The 14342-nt window shown below is 40.3% G+C and overlaps 1 protein-coding gene across 1 annotated transcript in view; it reads right to left on the bottom strand.

Moving 5' to 3' along the window:
- LOC138942341 (uncharacterized) overlaps positions 1-13817 on the bottom strand; it is a 36822-nt gene extending 23005 nt beyond the window's left edge. Inside the window, exon 1 of the mRNA XM_070312503.1 lies at positions 12481-13817. Coding sequence (XP_070168604.1) covers positions 12481-12586 — 106 coding nt within the window. The 5' untranslated portion in view covers positions 12587-13817. The remainder of the gene's footprint in view (positions 1-12480) is intronic.
- Positions 13818-14342: the final 525 nt, after the last annotated feature.

The raw sequence follows: 14342 nt of genomic DNA, 5'->3' as shown, positions 1-14342 counted from the left end.
CTCGTTGCGTTATGACGCAAAGGGTTGACACACAGCCTTGTCGAATCGTCTCTAAGCATTTTTCTTCTCTCGCGCACGGGGTCGAACAGCTGGCGATGTAACGTCGCGTGACTATCATCCATCGTAGGGGCGGCGTCGCGTACGTTATTTACGATTACGAAACGAAAGGGGGTTCGGTGACCTTACGCACGCGTGTACGTTGATCGCGTTTACGAGAAAGAATATTTTTTTCTCGTAAAACTCTACTACTCCTATCTCGACGATAAATACCAATGGGCATGTTGCCTATAGACTGAGAAAGCAGCACGCGCGACACGAGCATAAGTGCCGACACACACGTGCACCCGTGCAAGGACATTTTTACAGGACACGCAGGCCGGCAAGACCAGTTTCTGCCGACGATTCTGGTTATCTCGAGAGGAAGGGCCAGGGTGGATGCAACTTCCGACGACGGCGACCATTTATTTTGACAGTGAGGATAGGGAACAAGCGCGTGATCTAGCTCGTTGACGCGTCCGTAGCGTAAATAACCGCGATGAATGAGAGTACATAGGCGATAGAAACATTGAGGGATGTAAAGGAAAAAGATGAAGGAATAAATACGACGATGCCATCACCTTTTTCATTGCGATCTCTGATTTTATCGAAACGTTTTGATAAACATTCTTACGCGGTTGACGAGAAACACTCAGGGAGATGTTGGAGTACATTGTAAAAAATTTTCTAGAATTTAAATACATTTTTAACCGAATTTTCAGATCTGGAAGAGAAAAAAAAAAAAAAAAAAATCAGATCACCTGTCTTATATAAGGGAAAGTTGGGTAAAACCGGATAGGCGGGTCAAACCGGGTATCTCTGTGTTTTCGCAATAAATGCTGCTATTTATGGCTGAATTGTGTTATTAGTTGTAGATTGGCGCCATCATTATTTTAAAACAAACCGTGTGGAAACGATATTTTTTTTTCTTTTTTTTAAATAAAAGTTCAAAGTTTTCAGCCCAAAGAAGATCGATATCGAGATAAGAATTGTACGCCGGAATATACCTAACCGCCGTTTTCGTTACTTTTTTTCGTGTTGGGGCAAAACCGGGTATTTACACATCTCATGTAATGAAAAGAGGAAGAATTGTCATCCTGGACTTTGTCTCCCTAGAAGAAACAGTTGGAAACGAAAATTAACACTCAGAAAAAGAAATCACCAAAAGTAAAAAGCTTCATTTGTGATTTGTGTCAATAGAATATATCTTTATATTATAATTTTGATTAAAATAAATCTGGATTTTGTAATTACACGGTGTTTTGCATATTTTCAAATGGGTACCCGGTTTGATCCTACCGGTAGGATAAAACCGGATACTTTAACTTCTCCGCAAAATCTTGTTATTCTTGGTAACTAATTTTTTTTTTAGCTACTAGCCTTATTTTCTCATAGTTCAACGTTCATAGTAAAGACTATTAACGGTCGGCAAAATTTTTTTTACTCTCAGATTTTTTTTGTAGGAAGACAAATTCAAAATAGTGCCCGTTTTTACCCTACTTTCCCCTATATAATCATCAGAGTTGTTTTTCTGAAAATTCAAAAAATTATGTCTGTAACTTCGGTCAATACATCTGTAAAAAAGCTGCAGACACTTTGTCTCAATCAATTCTTTTTCCAATTTACTGCATCGTTGCTTCGCAAAACGTACCGTATATATTAGGTGTACAACTTTGCTTCCGCCGTTTTCCTATAGATGGCTTTAGTAGTGGTCGAAATAAATACAATACATCATAGACGTCATGCAATAAACTTGGGCATCTGTCAACATAACCCCATAGAAACATTAGTCGATTTGTGTCCGCGTCATAAAGTTATTCCTCGATTGAAAATGTCAGTTTACGAGCCAAATTCTCGTCATTTGCGGGAGGTTTTAATTTTCTGCTTCGATATGAAGAAATCTGCGGCTGAGGCTCATCGAATGGTCTCAAATACTTATGGTGAAGCCGCTATTAGCGAAAGAACGTGTCGCGAGTGGTTTCGACGCTTCAAGAACGGTGATCTTCACGTCGAAGACCGGAATAGCGGTGGAAGAGAGAAGCTTTTCGAAGATGTAGAATTGGAGGCATTACTTAATGAAGACTCGAGTCAAAGTCAAAAAGAATTGGCACGATCATTGGGAGTGACTCAACAAGCAATTTCAAAACGAATTATAAATGTATAACCAGTTCTTTACAATAAAGCCTAAAGAATTTAGAAAAAAAAGCGGCGGAAGCAAAGTTGTACACCTAATAAAATCTCGAGCGATATCGTTATTAAACAACACGTTATATCTCGATCCTAGTAACGCGAATTAATGGATTCAAACGCAATCAGATAGTTCTGGGTCAGCGTGAGGCATGTAATAAGAAATCAACAAAGCTATGTAATAATCGAGATAACGTTAACGCACTCGGGATTTAACGATCGACGAAGCAAGCATTTGATTCTAGATTGAAAGTCGATTTTCTCGAAAATCACACGTGCGTGCTAAAGAAAGAGAGAGAGAAAGAGATAGAGAGAGAGAGAGGGGAGGGGAAAGGGATGAAGAAATAAAGCCGCTACATTGATGATCGAGGTGAGATTGTAGCCGTCCATTTAGAAATCCGATACAATATTTAAGAAGCTCTTATAAAATCGCCCAACGGAAACGCCTCCCGTCGCGCGCGTCGCTTAAGGCCAAGAGGCGTAAGAAGCAGAAGGAAATGTCGATGCAATCGTGCCATTACGATTAGATGTAACGCGCCTAGCCCCCGTAATTACGTCTCGCTACCGTTCCCATAGATCCAATGGGGGTCCCCTTCCTGCGTGTCCATCTAAGCAGAAACGTCATATACGATCTCTTTTACCGTTTCTTCTTCTTCGACGTAAAAGAATTCTTTTATAGCCCAAAATATAAATACGAAAAATATATTATATTTTAAATATTATATTAAATAGATCTAAAGAATTTTATTTTATTCTGCAAACAAAGAAAAGACATTTAAATATTCTATTTTCAACGAATTTATATTAAGAAATAAAAAAAAGAAAAAACAAAGATATATATTCTGAAATTATAGAATATTAAATTAAAGAGAATTATATAAAATATTAAATTATAAAATTATATAATAATTAAACGAAATCGATTGTCGTGCGTGTATTATATGCGAGAGAAATAATGTTAATTGTAAGAAGCTCGATTGATATTGATAAAGCAAAGAAATCTAACGTGTTTATTAAAGTTCTTGTACGTTACATGATTATCGCATGATTTAAAAGAAGCTCGTATTTATTTTACTAAAAATAAAGAAGGAAAATAATTTTTCCCTAATTTGCAATGAGTGTATGCGATTGAGAATATTATTTAGATAAATCGATTATTTTTATCTCGTAGCAATTTCGAGGAATCATTCTTCTTCGAATTATTGTGAATTAAATTTATAAAAATATATTATATACTGTGTGTTGTTTTATTATTGATTTATAAAAATTATTAATTTATAAATTATTATCTATAAACTATTTATAATCTATTTACAAATTATTAATTTATATAAAATTTATATTATTAATTTATGAATGTATAAAAATATATTATTACGCTTAGTATATTATTTTATTATTAATAAAAATTTTCCGAATGATTTGTTAGACTATTCTCTAGTGCTACCTTTCTCGTGTTCTCTGCTGGACTTAGGCAGTATTGATCAAACAACTGATAACGATTATGCGCGTCTTGGCGAAATTCTAAAAATGCATGTCCCTTGTCGATCAGATGAGAGTCCTGCGGGAGAAAGAAGATATAAGTGACAATTACCGAGAGACGCAAAACGAAGCGGTGCCCGCAGGGAACACTAGGTCACAGCAAACGGTGCAACGCCCTGACCTGTCTCCATCTTTGTTCGATCCTCCTTATGCGCCTCTTCTCTCTCTCTCTCTCTCTCTCTCTCTCATATATCATCGATTCACCACTCCCCGTCGTTCTTACGACCGCGGGAATACCGTAAGTCCGTCTCACTCGTCGCCAGTAACGGCTGTATCTCGCAATGTGTAAAGCAATGTCGACTTCCGTCCCAGCTACTGTCGCTGTTGCTGTCTCTTTCATCGGTGAACTCTGTAGTGTCGCGTTTCTCTCTTTTTCTCTCTCTCTCTCTCTCTCGCATCTGCAGAAGATGCCGTTTTCTCTCTTTCCCAGGTAGTCGTTTTCCGAACGTTCGGGTCAGCTGCTATCTCCTTTTCTCGCAACTTCTCTCTCTCTCATCGATAATATATTATATCTCTTGTAGAAGAGACAGCGATGTATAATTTTCAAAGTGAAAGTTTACGTGTCAAAATATGTCCCTTGCTTCTCATCTATTAAAAGTATTGCGATTAATATAAATCGCGCGATCGTTTCCCTTACCTACTTTGATTAATTAAGTGAAAATAACGAGGGAATTATAATTCGAGATGTTCATCGACCAGGCTCGTTCAACTGTTATCGTTGTATACAGAATGTCTGCGAGTTCTCCCTCGAGGTCTGGTGGATTTCTTTTATTGTTTTTTTTAATTACATACCCTCCAAAACCAGATGCTGGCTCGTTTCTTAGATATTTCTCTCTCTCTCTCTTTCTCTCTGTCTTATATAAACTGGAGCCTTCTCTATTCCGCCAATACGATCGAGTCTTTTCCTTCTCTCTTGTTCTCGCGCGTGTTTCGTTCGTCACTGTCGCTCGACCAAGTAAAATGAAAGAACACAAGTCGTTCCCGTATCTGACACAGAGGGGCAGGGAAGGGCCATTTCCTGTCCGACGCGGACATTATTCCCGTCAGCTGTTCGAGACGAAGATGGAAAGATTATCTATCTCGGCCCTTCTCTCTCATCATTCGCGCCAAACAAATTCGGACACATATCCCGTTAAATGATTTCTCCGTTTCATCCTCTATTATTTAGTCATTATCGAGCTGACGCTCCGATACGTCAGATCGCGTTTCATCCACGTAGACGATCTGACGTATTTACATTTTTTACAAAGTCGAATAAGATTCCTTGCTTCGAGTCTGATTTTTCTCGTTGTCGAGACAATTTTTTTCCCCGCCTCGCTGTCGACGAGACGACGCTTTCTTCCATCACGTTCTTCGCGATGCGACACAGGCCGAGGGCATCTAATTACGCCCACTTGAGAGACGGACATTCCCCTCGTCAAGTCGCGCTAATTAATTTGTGTGCGCGAGAAACCGACGAGGGGACACGTGCGCCCAGAAAAAGCGTTCTCGGTTCTGTCGTCGCGGTTGGCTCGAGAGAGATCGTCAAGATGACGTCGAAGAGCCGCAAAGCTATGGTCTTATACCCGTATTCATAGTCCTTTCTTATTTTAAGGACGGAGGAAGCCTCTATGAAGGATTCCTTGAATCTGCAAGGCTACCTTGTTTCATAGATGGACCTCGAGTCTCCCTTTCAGAAGAAAGGAATATTTTAGGGATTTTTAGCGACCGACTGGAGGTAGCACCGTTTTATGCTGCCTGCAATTAATTTCATATAATACATATGAAAACTTTTTCGTATCTTCAAAAAATTCCACGGGATTTTCCCAATCGCGAATGTATCTTTTCGGAATCCGCCACAGAATCCGATTCTCTGGATTTTCGTCTTCAAATCCATCGTCGGAATCATTTAAAAATTCATTGTCCATTATCCCTTTTTCCTTTATACACTTTCAGTTTGAGAGCGCGACAACAAATAACCACAAAACCACAAATGTAACGAAACTAACTTTTGGAGGTTATATTTGGTTATATTCTGCGTATCGTCTGCTAAAAAGGTCGCATCACTCCTCAAGGAAGCTCGTGACCTTCCTTGAGATAAGGGAGCCAATAATATTCCTTGTTCGGTCAAGGAAAGTTTATGAAACGTGGAACGAGGAACAAGGAATCCTTATTCCTCAAGGACGGACTATGAATACGGGTATTAGATACACGATGAATCATCCATTTCGTCTACTGTGAATTTCGCTATTCTTTGAAGGAATACGAATTGTTGTATTAATGGAAGATGAAAACCGATACGAATCGTGAGGAAACGCGCGACGACAGACTCCGCAAAATATTTTCGCAACCACTTTTTTCCGACAGAACTGGTTGCTTCGAAACTCGATTAGAGACGATGCGGCATCGAGGAGGAGATCCAGCTCGAGACGCGATTTCGTTGAAGCGTCCGAGGTCGAGGATGACGCAGAAGAAAGTCGAGATTGGCGATAATTAGAAACGCCGATGTCAAATACGACTCGTCCAAGTGACGCGAGAGAGACATTTATAGAGATATAACTCGCGTTAATATTATGAAAAATAATTGAAGCAAACGAGAAAACGTATATCATACCAGATATTTTTTTCACGCTATAATAAATCATAGTGAAACTATTCTTTCTCTCTTTCGCGACTACATATATTGCAAAAATAACTCTCCTCGACGATCGGGGCTCGCCTTAAGGAACGTCGTCCAACTCCGGATGTGTTATCGTCTGCTGGGTGTGATAACGCGTATGGTGCAACGAGATACCGGGTGTGAACGCGCGTCGCAAACAATGACGCGCAGAAACATCCGATACGGAATAGCGTCTGATACGTGTCGATTTCGAGAAACGATATCGCCTCTTGTGAAAATAGAACCGTCATCGATCTCATCCGGAACGATCGAATTTGGTCTCTCGTTCATGCGTCCGGTGATTTTAGCCGTAAACGGCACGAGAGTCGATCGTGGAATACACGCGTGCAGAAAAGCCGAGGAGCCGAGATGTTTAGTGAAAGGTAAACGCGCGTTACACGTGGCCGAGATTCGAGTCTCCCGATCGATGATGATGATGAGCGCTTAATCCGAGTCGGGTGTTGCGTCGATCCGTTCGAATGGGACACACCCGGTATATGCGCGAGCGATTATTCGCGATTTATTATTCGCGCTCGTGCGAGAAGCCAGCCGCCGCCGATGTAATTTGTTTAGACTCGCGACTCGCAGACTTTCCTCTCTCTCTCTCGCTTTCTCGCTCTCTTTTCATTCGATCTCTCTTGCATGACGATAGAAATGATCCTCTTTCGCCTCCCTTGGCTCAATTGAACCTTCTTAACCGCAAAGACCCGCGCCTTTACGTTGAGAAGCGCAAGCTCAATTTCGTCCCCTGAATAGTGATACTTAGGGGATTACTTCGCGAAACGTATAATGCCAGGACAGGGATTTCTCAGGAGGATTCTCAAGTATAAAAAGGATTCCTAGAGAATCGCAGAAACTCGAATGGGGTCCGACTTTATCTACATGTGTATATCTTAATCCCCGGTCGCGTCGAGTTGCTCATGAATGGCACTTGTGGACCGTGCTTAATTCGTCACTGTGACCCTAATTTAAGTCGCCCGGACTGTAGAGAGAAAGAAAGAGAGAGAGAGAGAGAGAGAGAAAATGAGAGACATGTTCATTGCGCAAAAGAAATCGTGCGCGGATCAAACGTATGTATACCATATACAGATTCGTTTCTTTCGCGAATGTTACCGAAACCGCCAAATCGAAAACGATGAGTCCCGCCAACGGAAATGAGGAGCGTCTACCACGTAACACCTTGAAATCCAGTTTCCCGCTGTCCAGAACACGCTGGAAGAACGAGAAATGTGAAACGCGTGTCGCCAGCTTCGGCGGCTCAACAGCCTCGTGCGTGCTGTCTCTTGCGGGGGTTTTTTTTTTCTTTTTTTTTTTCCACGGGTTCTATTGGCTATTTACACAGTCGCAGCGCGTCCCTTCGTGTCACAAAGAGCTCCTTTACGTACCGGGGAAGCTCGATTCTTATTTTTGCGAAAATTGCGAGCCGAAAGGAGGAGAAAAGGAAATGAACGAGAACCGCGCTTTAATTGAGAGACGGTGAAACTTTTTTGTTAATTGTAAAGAAAAATGATTGAAATTTCAGATAGAGCGTTGTCTAAATTTACGGACGGGTTGTTTAAAACAGATTTTCTGAAATGTTTTCTAGATCTGAAAATTCAGACAAAAATGTCTGAATTTTTAGACAATTTTTTATAGTATATATCTCCTCTTTTTATACAATACAGATATTATATTTTTAAGAGTTACGAAGGAATTATCAGTTTTTGAAGTAATTAAAATTTGTATAAGAGATTGCGCTTTACGTTTCGTGCAAGTATACGATATTTCGCAGGCCGCTTGACGGGCGGGAGTTAATTAAAGAGCGAACGCGTTGCGGTCAAAATTATAATATAAAGCCGCTATCGAGCGGCAGGTATGCTTCATTAAAATCTCGACGGGGTTTCGCAATATCGGGATCGTCGATGTCGTAACCGTTTATATAGAATGCGCAATGAAACGGAAAATACGGTGATTAATAAAGTGTTCCCGTTACAAGAGAGAAAGGGTTGCTCTCTTACTGTGGGGGAAGGAAGAAAAAAGAAAACCTAGATGGATTTGATGTACAGTTCGATATACAGAAAATCGGCGCTAAAACCGCCGCAACGCAAGTAGGTTCGCCCGCTTTCTACGCTTTACTGTTTCTTGACCCGCCGTAAACGTAGGAATTTAGGTAGGTCTTACCACTTTTCACGTTAAGCAGAGATTAACGGGCCGTATGTGTCGGATGATCGTCGCAAATCACCATTATTTTGTTTATTTTTACGAAACAGATGGACGGAGCGTGCCCATGCGTTTATTTTAGACGGATCCGCGTGATTGGAGACGCGAGCTTAATCGATACTCGTATGCCTGTACTCGGCGAACATTCGACTTTCGACGTTCGACAATGATCTATTTTTGCACGGAACGTCATCGTCATTTTCGGCGCTGCGTCACTTTAATGCGCTCTTAAATACGCCGTCACCCCGTAAGAGCCTTACATAGTGCGAGATACGATCGGAATCATTTGACATTTAACACGTGACGCGACTAATCCCGATAATTACGTTCCAAAAGATCTGTCATTCTCGGTTTTCCAAGCTTTGACACGTGTATTTCACGGTATGTATATATATATATCTTATATATTTCTGCCTAGAAACACGTTTTCTGCGAGAGTCCATTTTCAGGTTCCCCGCGTATTGGATGGATGGCCACGTAAAAGTATCCCGTTAGCACGGTAGCCCAGATACCGGATTACGGGGCACGAATTGTCAATCGCGTGCGAACGAGACGAGAGATTTTTAAAAGGCCTTTCAAAGCGATGAGAGGCCTTTACCGTTTGATATTTGCTAGAAATATTAGTAGCCTGTCGCGAATCGAGTTTTTCAAGGGGAGCGCAATTTTCACGTACTTAATCGTTCTTATGTTATTTTACGATTTCAAATAAGCTGAAAATTGTGCAAATTAGAAATTTACGCATTGCTTCCTCATAGAGGAATTTTATTTCGCTCACGAAGCTTAAGTTCCTCGAAAGCAAACGAGTTTTTCCATTTTGCCTTCCTCATGGAGGAAGCAAATTCAACACCAACTATTCTTTAATGATACTCTATTCATATAAAAAGATTCACCTCGATATCTTGAAATTTGACATTTCTCAAAAAAATTCAAAATTTTATAAAAAATAAATCCTTCCATCGACACTAACCAAATTCAGTATCAATCATCCTTGAATAATGCTCTATCCGTGTAAAAAGATTTAACCTGATATCTCAAAATTTGCGAAAGTTACAACGCGTACAAACATTTCTCAAAAAATTAAAAATTTTATAAAAAATAAACCTTCACATAGATTCTCGCCGAATTCAATACCAACCATCCTTTAACGATACTCTATCCATGTAAAAAAAATTTTGCCCGATATTTCAAAAATTGCAGAAGTTAGAGGAGTGTAAGTACAATATATTGCGTGCACACATACATATACACATATATATATATACATACATACATGCAGACATTTTTTAGGAATATGATTTTTCGACGCTTCAGAACATTCTAAACACACTGGCACAGAGAAATGGAAAAAAAAATGTTTTGTCACGAAAACAAAGCTTCCTCTATAAGGAAGCAAAATTATGAAAGTTTTACGTATCAAAATATAAAAGCTCCATAATTTTATGCAAATAAGCTATACAAAGCTCTGATTGAAGATATATTTAACGGAAAAGACATTTTTACGGATTTCTTCTACATCAAGATGCTCACTTACTCGTATCAAATCAACACACGCTGTTATCGCAGCGCGTCGCCGTTCTATTAACATAATTGTTAACGGAGCCATAAAAGGCGTCGGCTCGGCTGATCGGCGTAATAGAGTAAACAGGCCGGCGGAGCCATTTAATATCTTCAATTGTCGTATTTGCGCGGGTTACATTCCATTTTAAGAGGATTTTCACTGACGCCGGTCCGGCCGCGACAATGGAGAATCGACTGGATATTCTTTATACCCGTATTCATAGTCCTTCCTTATTTTAAGGACGGAGGAAGCCTCCATGAAGGATTCCTTGAATCTGCAAGGCCACCTTGTTTCATAGATGGACCTCGAGTCTCCCTTTCAGAAGGAAGGAATATTTTAGGGATTTTTAGTGACCGACTGGAGGCAGCACCGTTTTATGCTGCCTGCAACTAATTTCATATAATACATATGAAAACTTTTTCGTATCTTCAAAAAATTCCACGGGATTTTCCCAATCGCGAATGTATCTTTTCGGAATCCGCCACAGAATCCGATTCTCTGGATTTTCGTCTTCAAATCCATCGTCGGAATCATTTAAAAATTCATTGTCCATTATCACTTTTTCCTTTATACACTTTCAGTTTGAGAGCGCGACAACAAATAACCACAAAACCACAAATGTAACGAAACTAACTTTTGGAGGTTATATTTGGTTATATTCTGCGTATCGTCTGCTAAAAAGGTCGCGTCACTCCTCAAGGAAGCTCGTGACCTTCCTTGAGATAAGGGAGCCAATAAGATTCCTTGTTCGGTCAAGGAAAGTTTATGAAACGTGGAACGAGGAACAAGGAATCCTTATTCCTCAAGGACGGACTATGAATACGGGTATTAGGCGCTTTTCTCATCCGGTGAATCAATTTCGAGTCCCGACAAACCAATTAATCGATGAGAAGAGCGAGCGCATTCCTGGACGGTAATGATATCCGGTAAGATCGATTGTAGAGTTTGATTAGAGAGAACAGGAGCCCGGATTTCAGGGAAATTGAAAGTTTTCGCTCGTAGACCTCGATAAGGCGGCACGATGTGTTGTAACAACATACTCCAATGAATCATAATATCGATAATGTAGCATAACGCCGGCGCGGAGACCCTACAGAGGTGAATGGCGGCGAGCTTACGTCTCTCCCGGTTTACAGGACGTAAGCCGCGAGCCACTGTTAATACTATTAAATAATATTAATATTTTAACACGAAACGAATGCAAGCACTTCGTAGTAATTTGAAAAAAAATTATGTGTAAAATTCATATATTTTCAATGATAAAAATAACTTGGAAAATATTATCGCTGTCACTCTTAAAATGGAATAAAATCAATATTTTTTTTTTCTGTGAATTTTAACAGATAAATCCTGTCATTAATAATACGGAACATATCATATTGTATCAAATTAAAAATATGTGCACATTGTGTTAAATTTTTTTTTTTTTAAGTTCTTTTAATAATTTAACATTTGAATTTAACTTAATACAGCAGCAATATATTAAATAACAACATAAATGTGTCAAATATTTAACACAAAAGTTTTAACCGGCATATTTTATAACAAGAAAACATAAATTTTCCAACTACTTACAATGAAAATTATTTCTCTTTTCGATCCGGCATTCTCTCTCTCTCTCTCTCTCTCTCTCTCTCTCTCTTTCTCTCTCCTTCTGCTTATCTCGCGAGAGAACGCTTTGAAGGGATTCCAATCATTTGCTTACATTCTCGAAGGGAATAATAAAACTGTATAATCTCTAGTGGAGAAAGTTCATCGACGATGTCTTTTTTTGAAATTAATTATCATCAACTATTGTCACACATATACAAAGGAAATTGGTTGACCGAAGAAAATTTCACCGCGTTAACTTTAGTGAAAAGATATATTTTTGCAAAATGAACTCACACATACACATCTATGTATCTATTTATTGTAATCGTTAAAGACGACATCCCAAATTAATGGGAAAATTTGTGATTACAGGGGGGGGCCTATGTAGAGAGCTCAATTATTATAATAATTAACCTATTTGATACGCTATCGGCGTCGTATAATGGTTCGCTGCTGTTGCTGTGTCATGATGATTCTTTAATTTGACGCTCGTCACGTCTCTGAAGAGATTTTCGTGTTTATATATATATTTTTTTTTTCTTTTTCATATATGTATAATTATATACGTTTCTTTAAACATTAATTCAAGATTATACGCGTGCTCATTAATCTAATACTTTTTTAATGATTGTTTTATCCTGGTTTTGTATGTTTCTAGGCTCTTTGGTCGTCTGGTGTAAAAGTACATAATACTTGGGAGCATAAAAAAAAAAAATCGCATCCTTACCTTTGATTTTGGTCTCCTGTGGATCCAAGGGAGGTAATCGCGGATGCGTTTGCTGTCCCGGTTTCTTCAACAGGACACCCACTACCTGCGGCGGCGGCATCATCATCTTAGCTTCTTTTCCGAGTTACTTCTTCCCACTATCAATTTGCGTTATTCGTCATATCTCTCTCGCGCGCGCGTATCCCATTGTCTTCCACAATTGTATTTACGAATCGAGAAACTGGATTTTGTTGGAACCTAGTTTGTCTCGGTTTCGGCTCCGAAATCGGAAAATCGAAACTCGCACGCGGAATCTCGTTTAAATAACAGCTGCCGAGATGGTCGTCGTCGATTTATTCGCTCGTCGAGACGAAGATGAAGGTGCCGGCTGGGATCTCCTTTTCACCGACGACGTTCTTTCAGCGTGTCGTATCGTTCGCTCCGTCACTCGTTCTTCTTGTCGATCGTCGCAATTTTTTTCTTATTTTTTAATTCAATCGACGCGCAATCCCACGCCGACGAATACCCGATGGGATGTCCCGTTCAAGGTTCAATCTCGTCGACGATCGAGACCACGATTCCTGGACATCCGATGGGATCGACGATTCGATCGCTGCTTCGACTTATCATTGTTTCGCGAGAGATCGTTTTCTTCGCCCCCGCACGAAACGAAATGGAGGAACAACGCGAGGAGAAAAACGCGCCCGTCGATCGGGATTGATCGCAACGCACGCGGCGTCGTAATCCGCGGGCTTATCGCCACGCGTAGATAAGTCGTATCGGAGCAACGACACCTATACCCGACCTATACGCGACTCTTCAACGAGACGAACGTCGCACTACTTGTTTTACGTACGACGTATTCTCGGTTCTCTTTCCATATCGCAAGCCTGGCAAGAATGCGATCGCGATGAACGTCATCAACTTTCCGGTATCACTCCCCAAATTTCCGGCGTGTAATAGCAATCGGCCGCGACCGATTACTCCGGAAATCAACGACGTGTCACCATCCGACCAAATGTCACTGCCACTCGAAGAAACGTCACTTCCACTCCGCGCCCCGACTGTAATTCCTTTCGTCAAACTTTGCCCCACATTGTTTACGACAACAACAAACAAACCTTTACGAGATCCAGCACATCGACGATAGCCATGTTTCTTCCCGATCGAAACGAGTTTATTTCCCCACCCCCCCCACCCCCGTCCCCGTTTCCGAAGCGTTATCACGAAGAGATACGAGCGATTCCTCGTTATAATCCGATGGTGGAATCTTGCACGTGCGTCGGCAGCAATTGAAGAAACGGGCGACAATGCGCCGGCAATGTGACAGCTTGGCGCGCGCGCAACGAACGACTGAAGCGAACGCGGCCAACGAGAGAATGTACAGCATACCCTACCCCGCTTGCCCGAGACCAGCCCCACTACTCGCCATCTGCGAGTTTGTTTTCTTTTTCTCTCTCCGAACGTACGAGAGTGGGAGAGGCAGACGCGCAACCCTCGCGGATCTTTAATCGTGTTTACGTCGTGCAACCATCTCTCAGCGGCATAATAAAGCAATATGTTTATACTGTTTCTTTATAACTCGCTACGACGATGAATATTGTTTTTTATAGAATCGCTGCAATGAATATTCTATATTAAAATCGTAGAATTTTAGATACTGAAATGTTGAATAAACGCGTGACGAACTTCCTAAAGACTTCCTATCATTCTGAAACATTGTTGTAGGACAATAATATTTTATCTACTTTTATGCTGATACTAATTATAATTGAATCAATCTTGTATTTAATATATTTTTTGTTTATATAATATTATATTTGATAATATGACATTTGTCCATGAAAATCGTAAACAAAGTCTTTTTTACACTTCGAGACGTA

The sequence above is a fragment of the Polyergus mexicanus genome, unplaced genomic scaffold (assembly GCF_030449975.1).
Source record: "Polyergus mexicanus isolate NDT 795.1 unplaced genomic scaffold, iyPolMexi1.0 SCAF_22, whole genome shotgun sequence".
Taxonomy (NCBI): Eukaryota; Metazoa; Arthropoda; class Insecta; order Hymenoptera; family Formicidae; genus Polyergus; species Polyergus mexicanus.
This window is presented reverse-complemented; position numbering and strand designations above follow the sequence as displayed.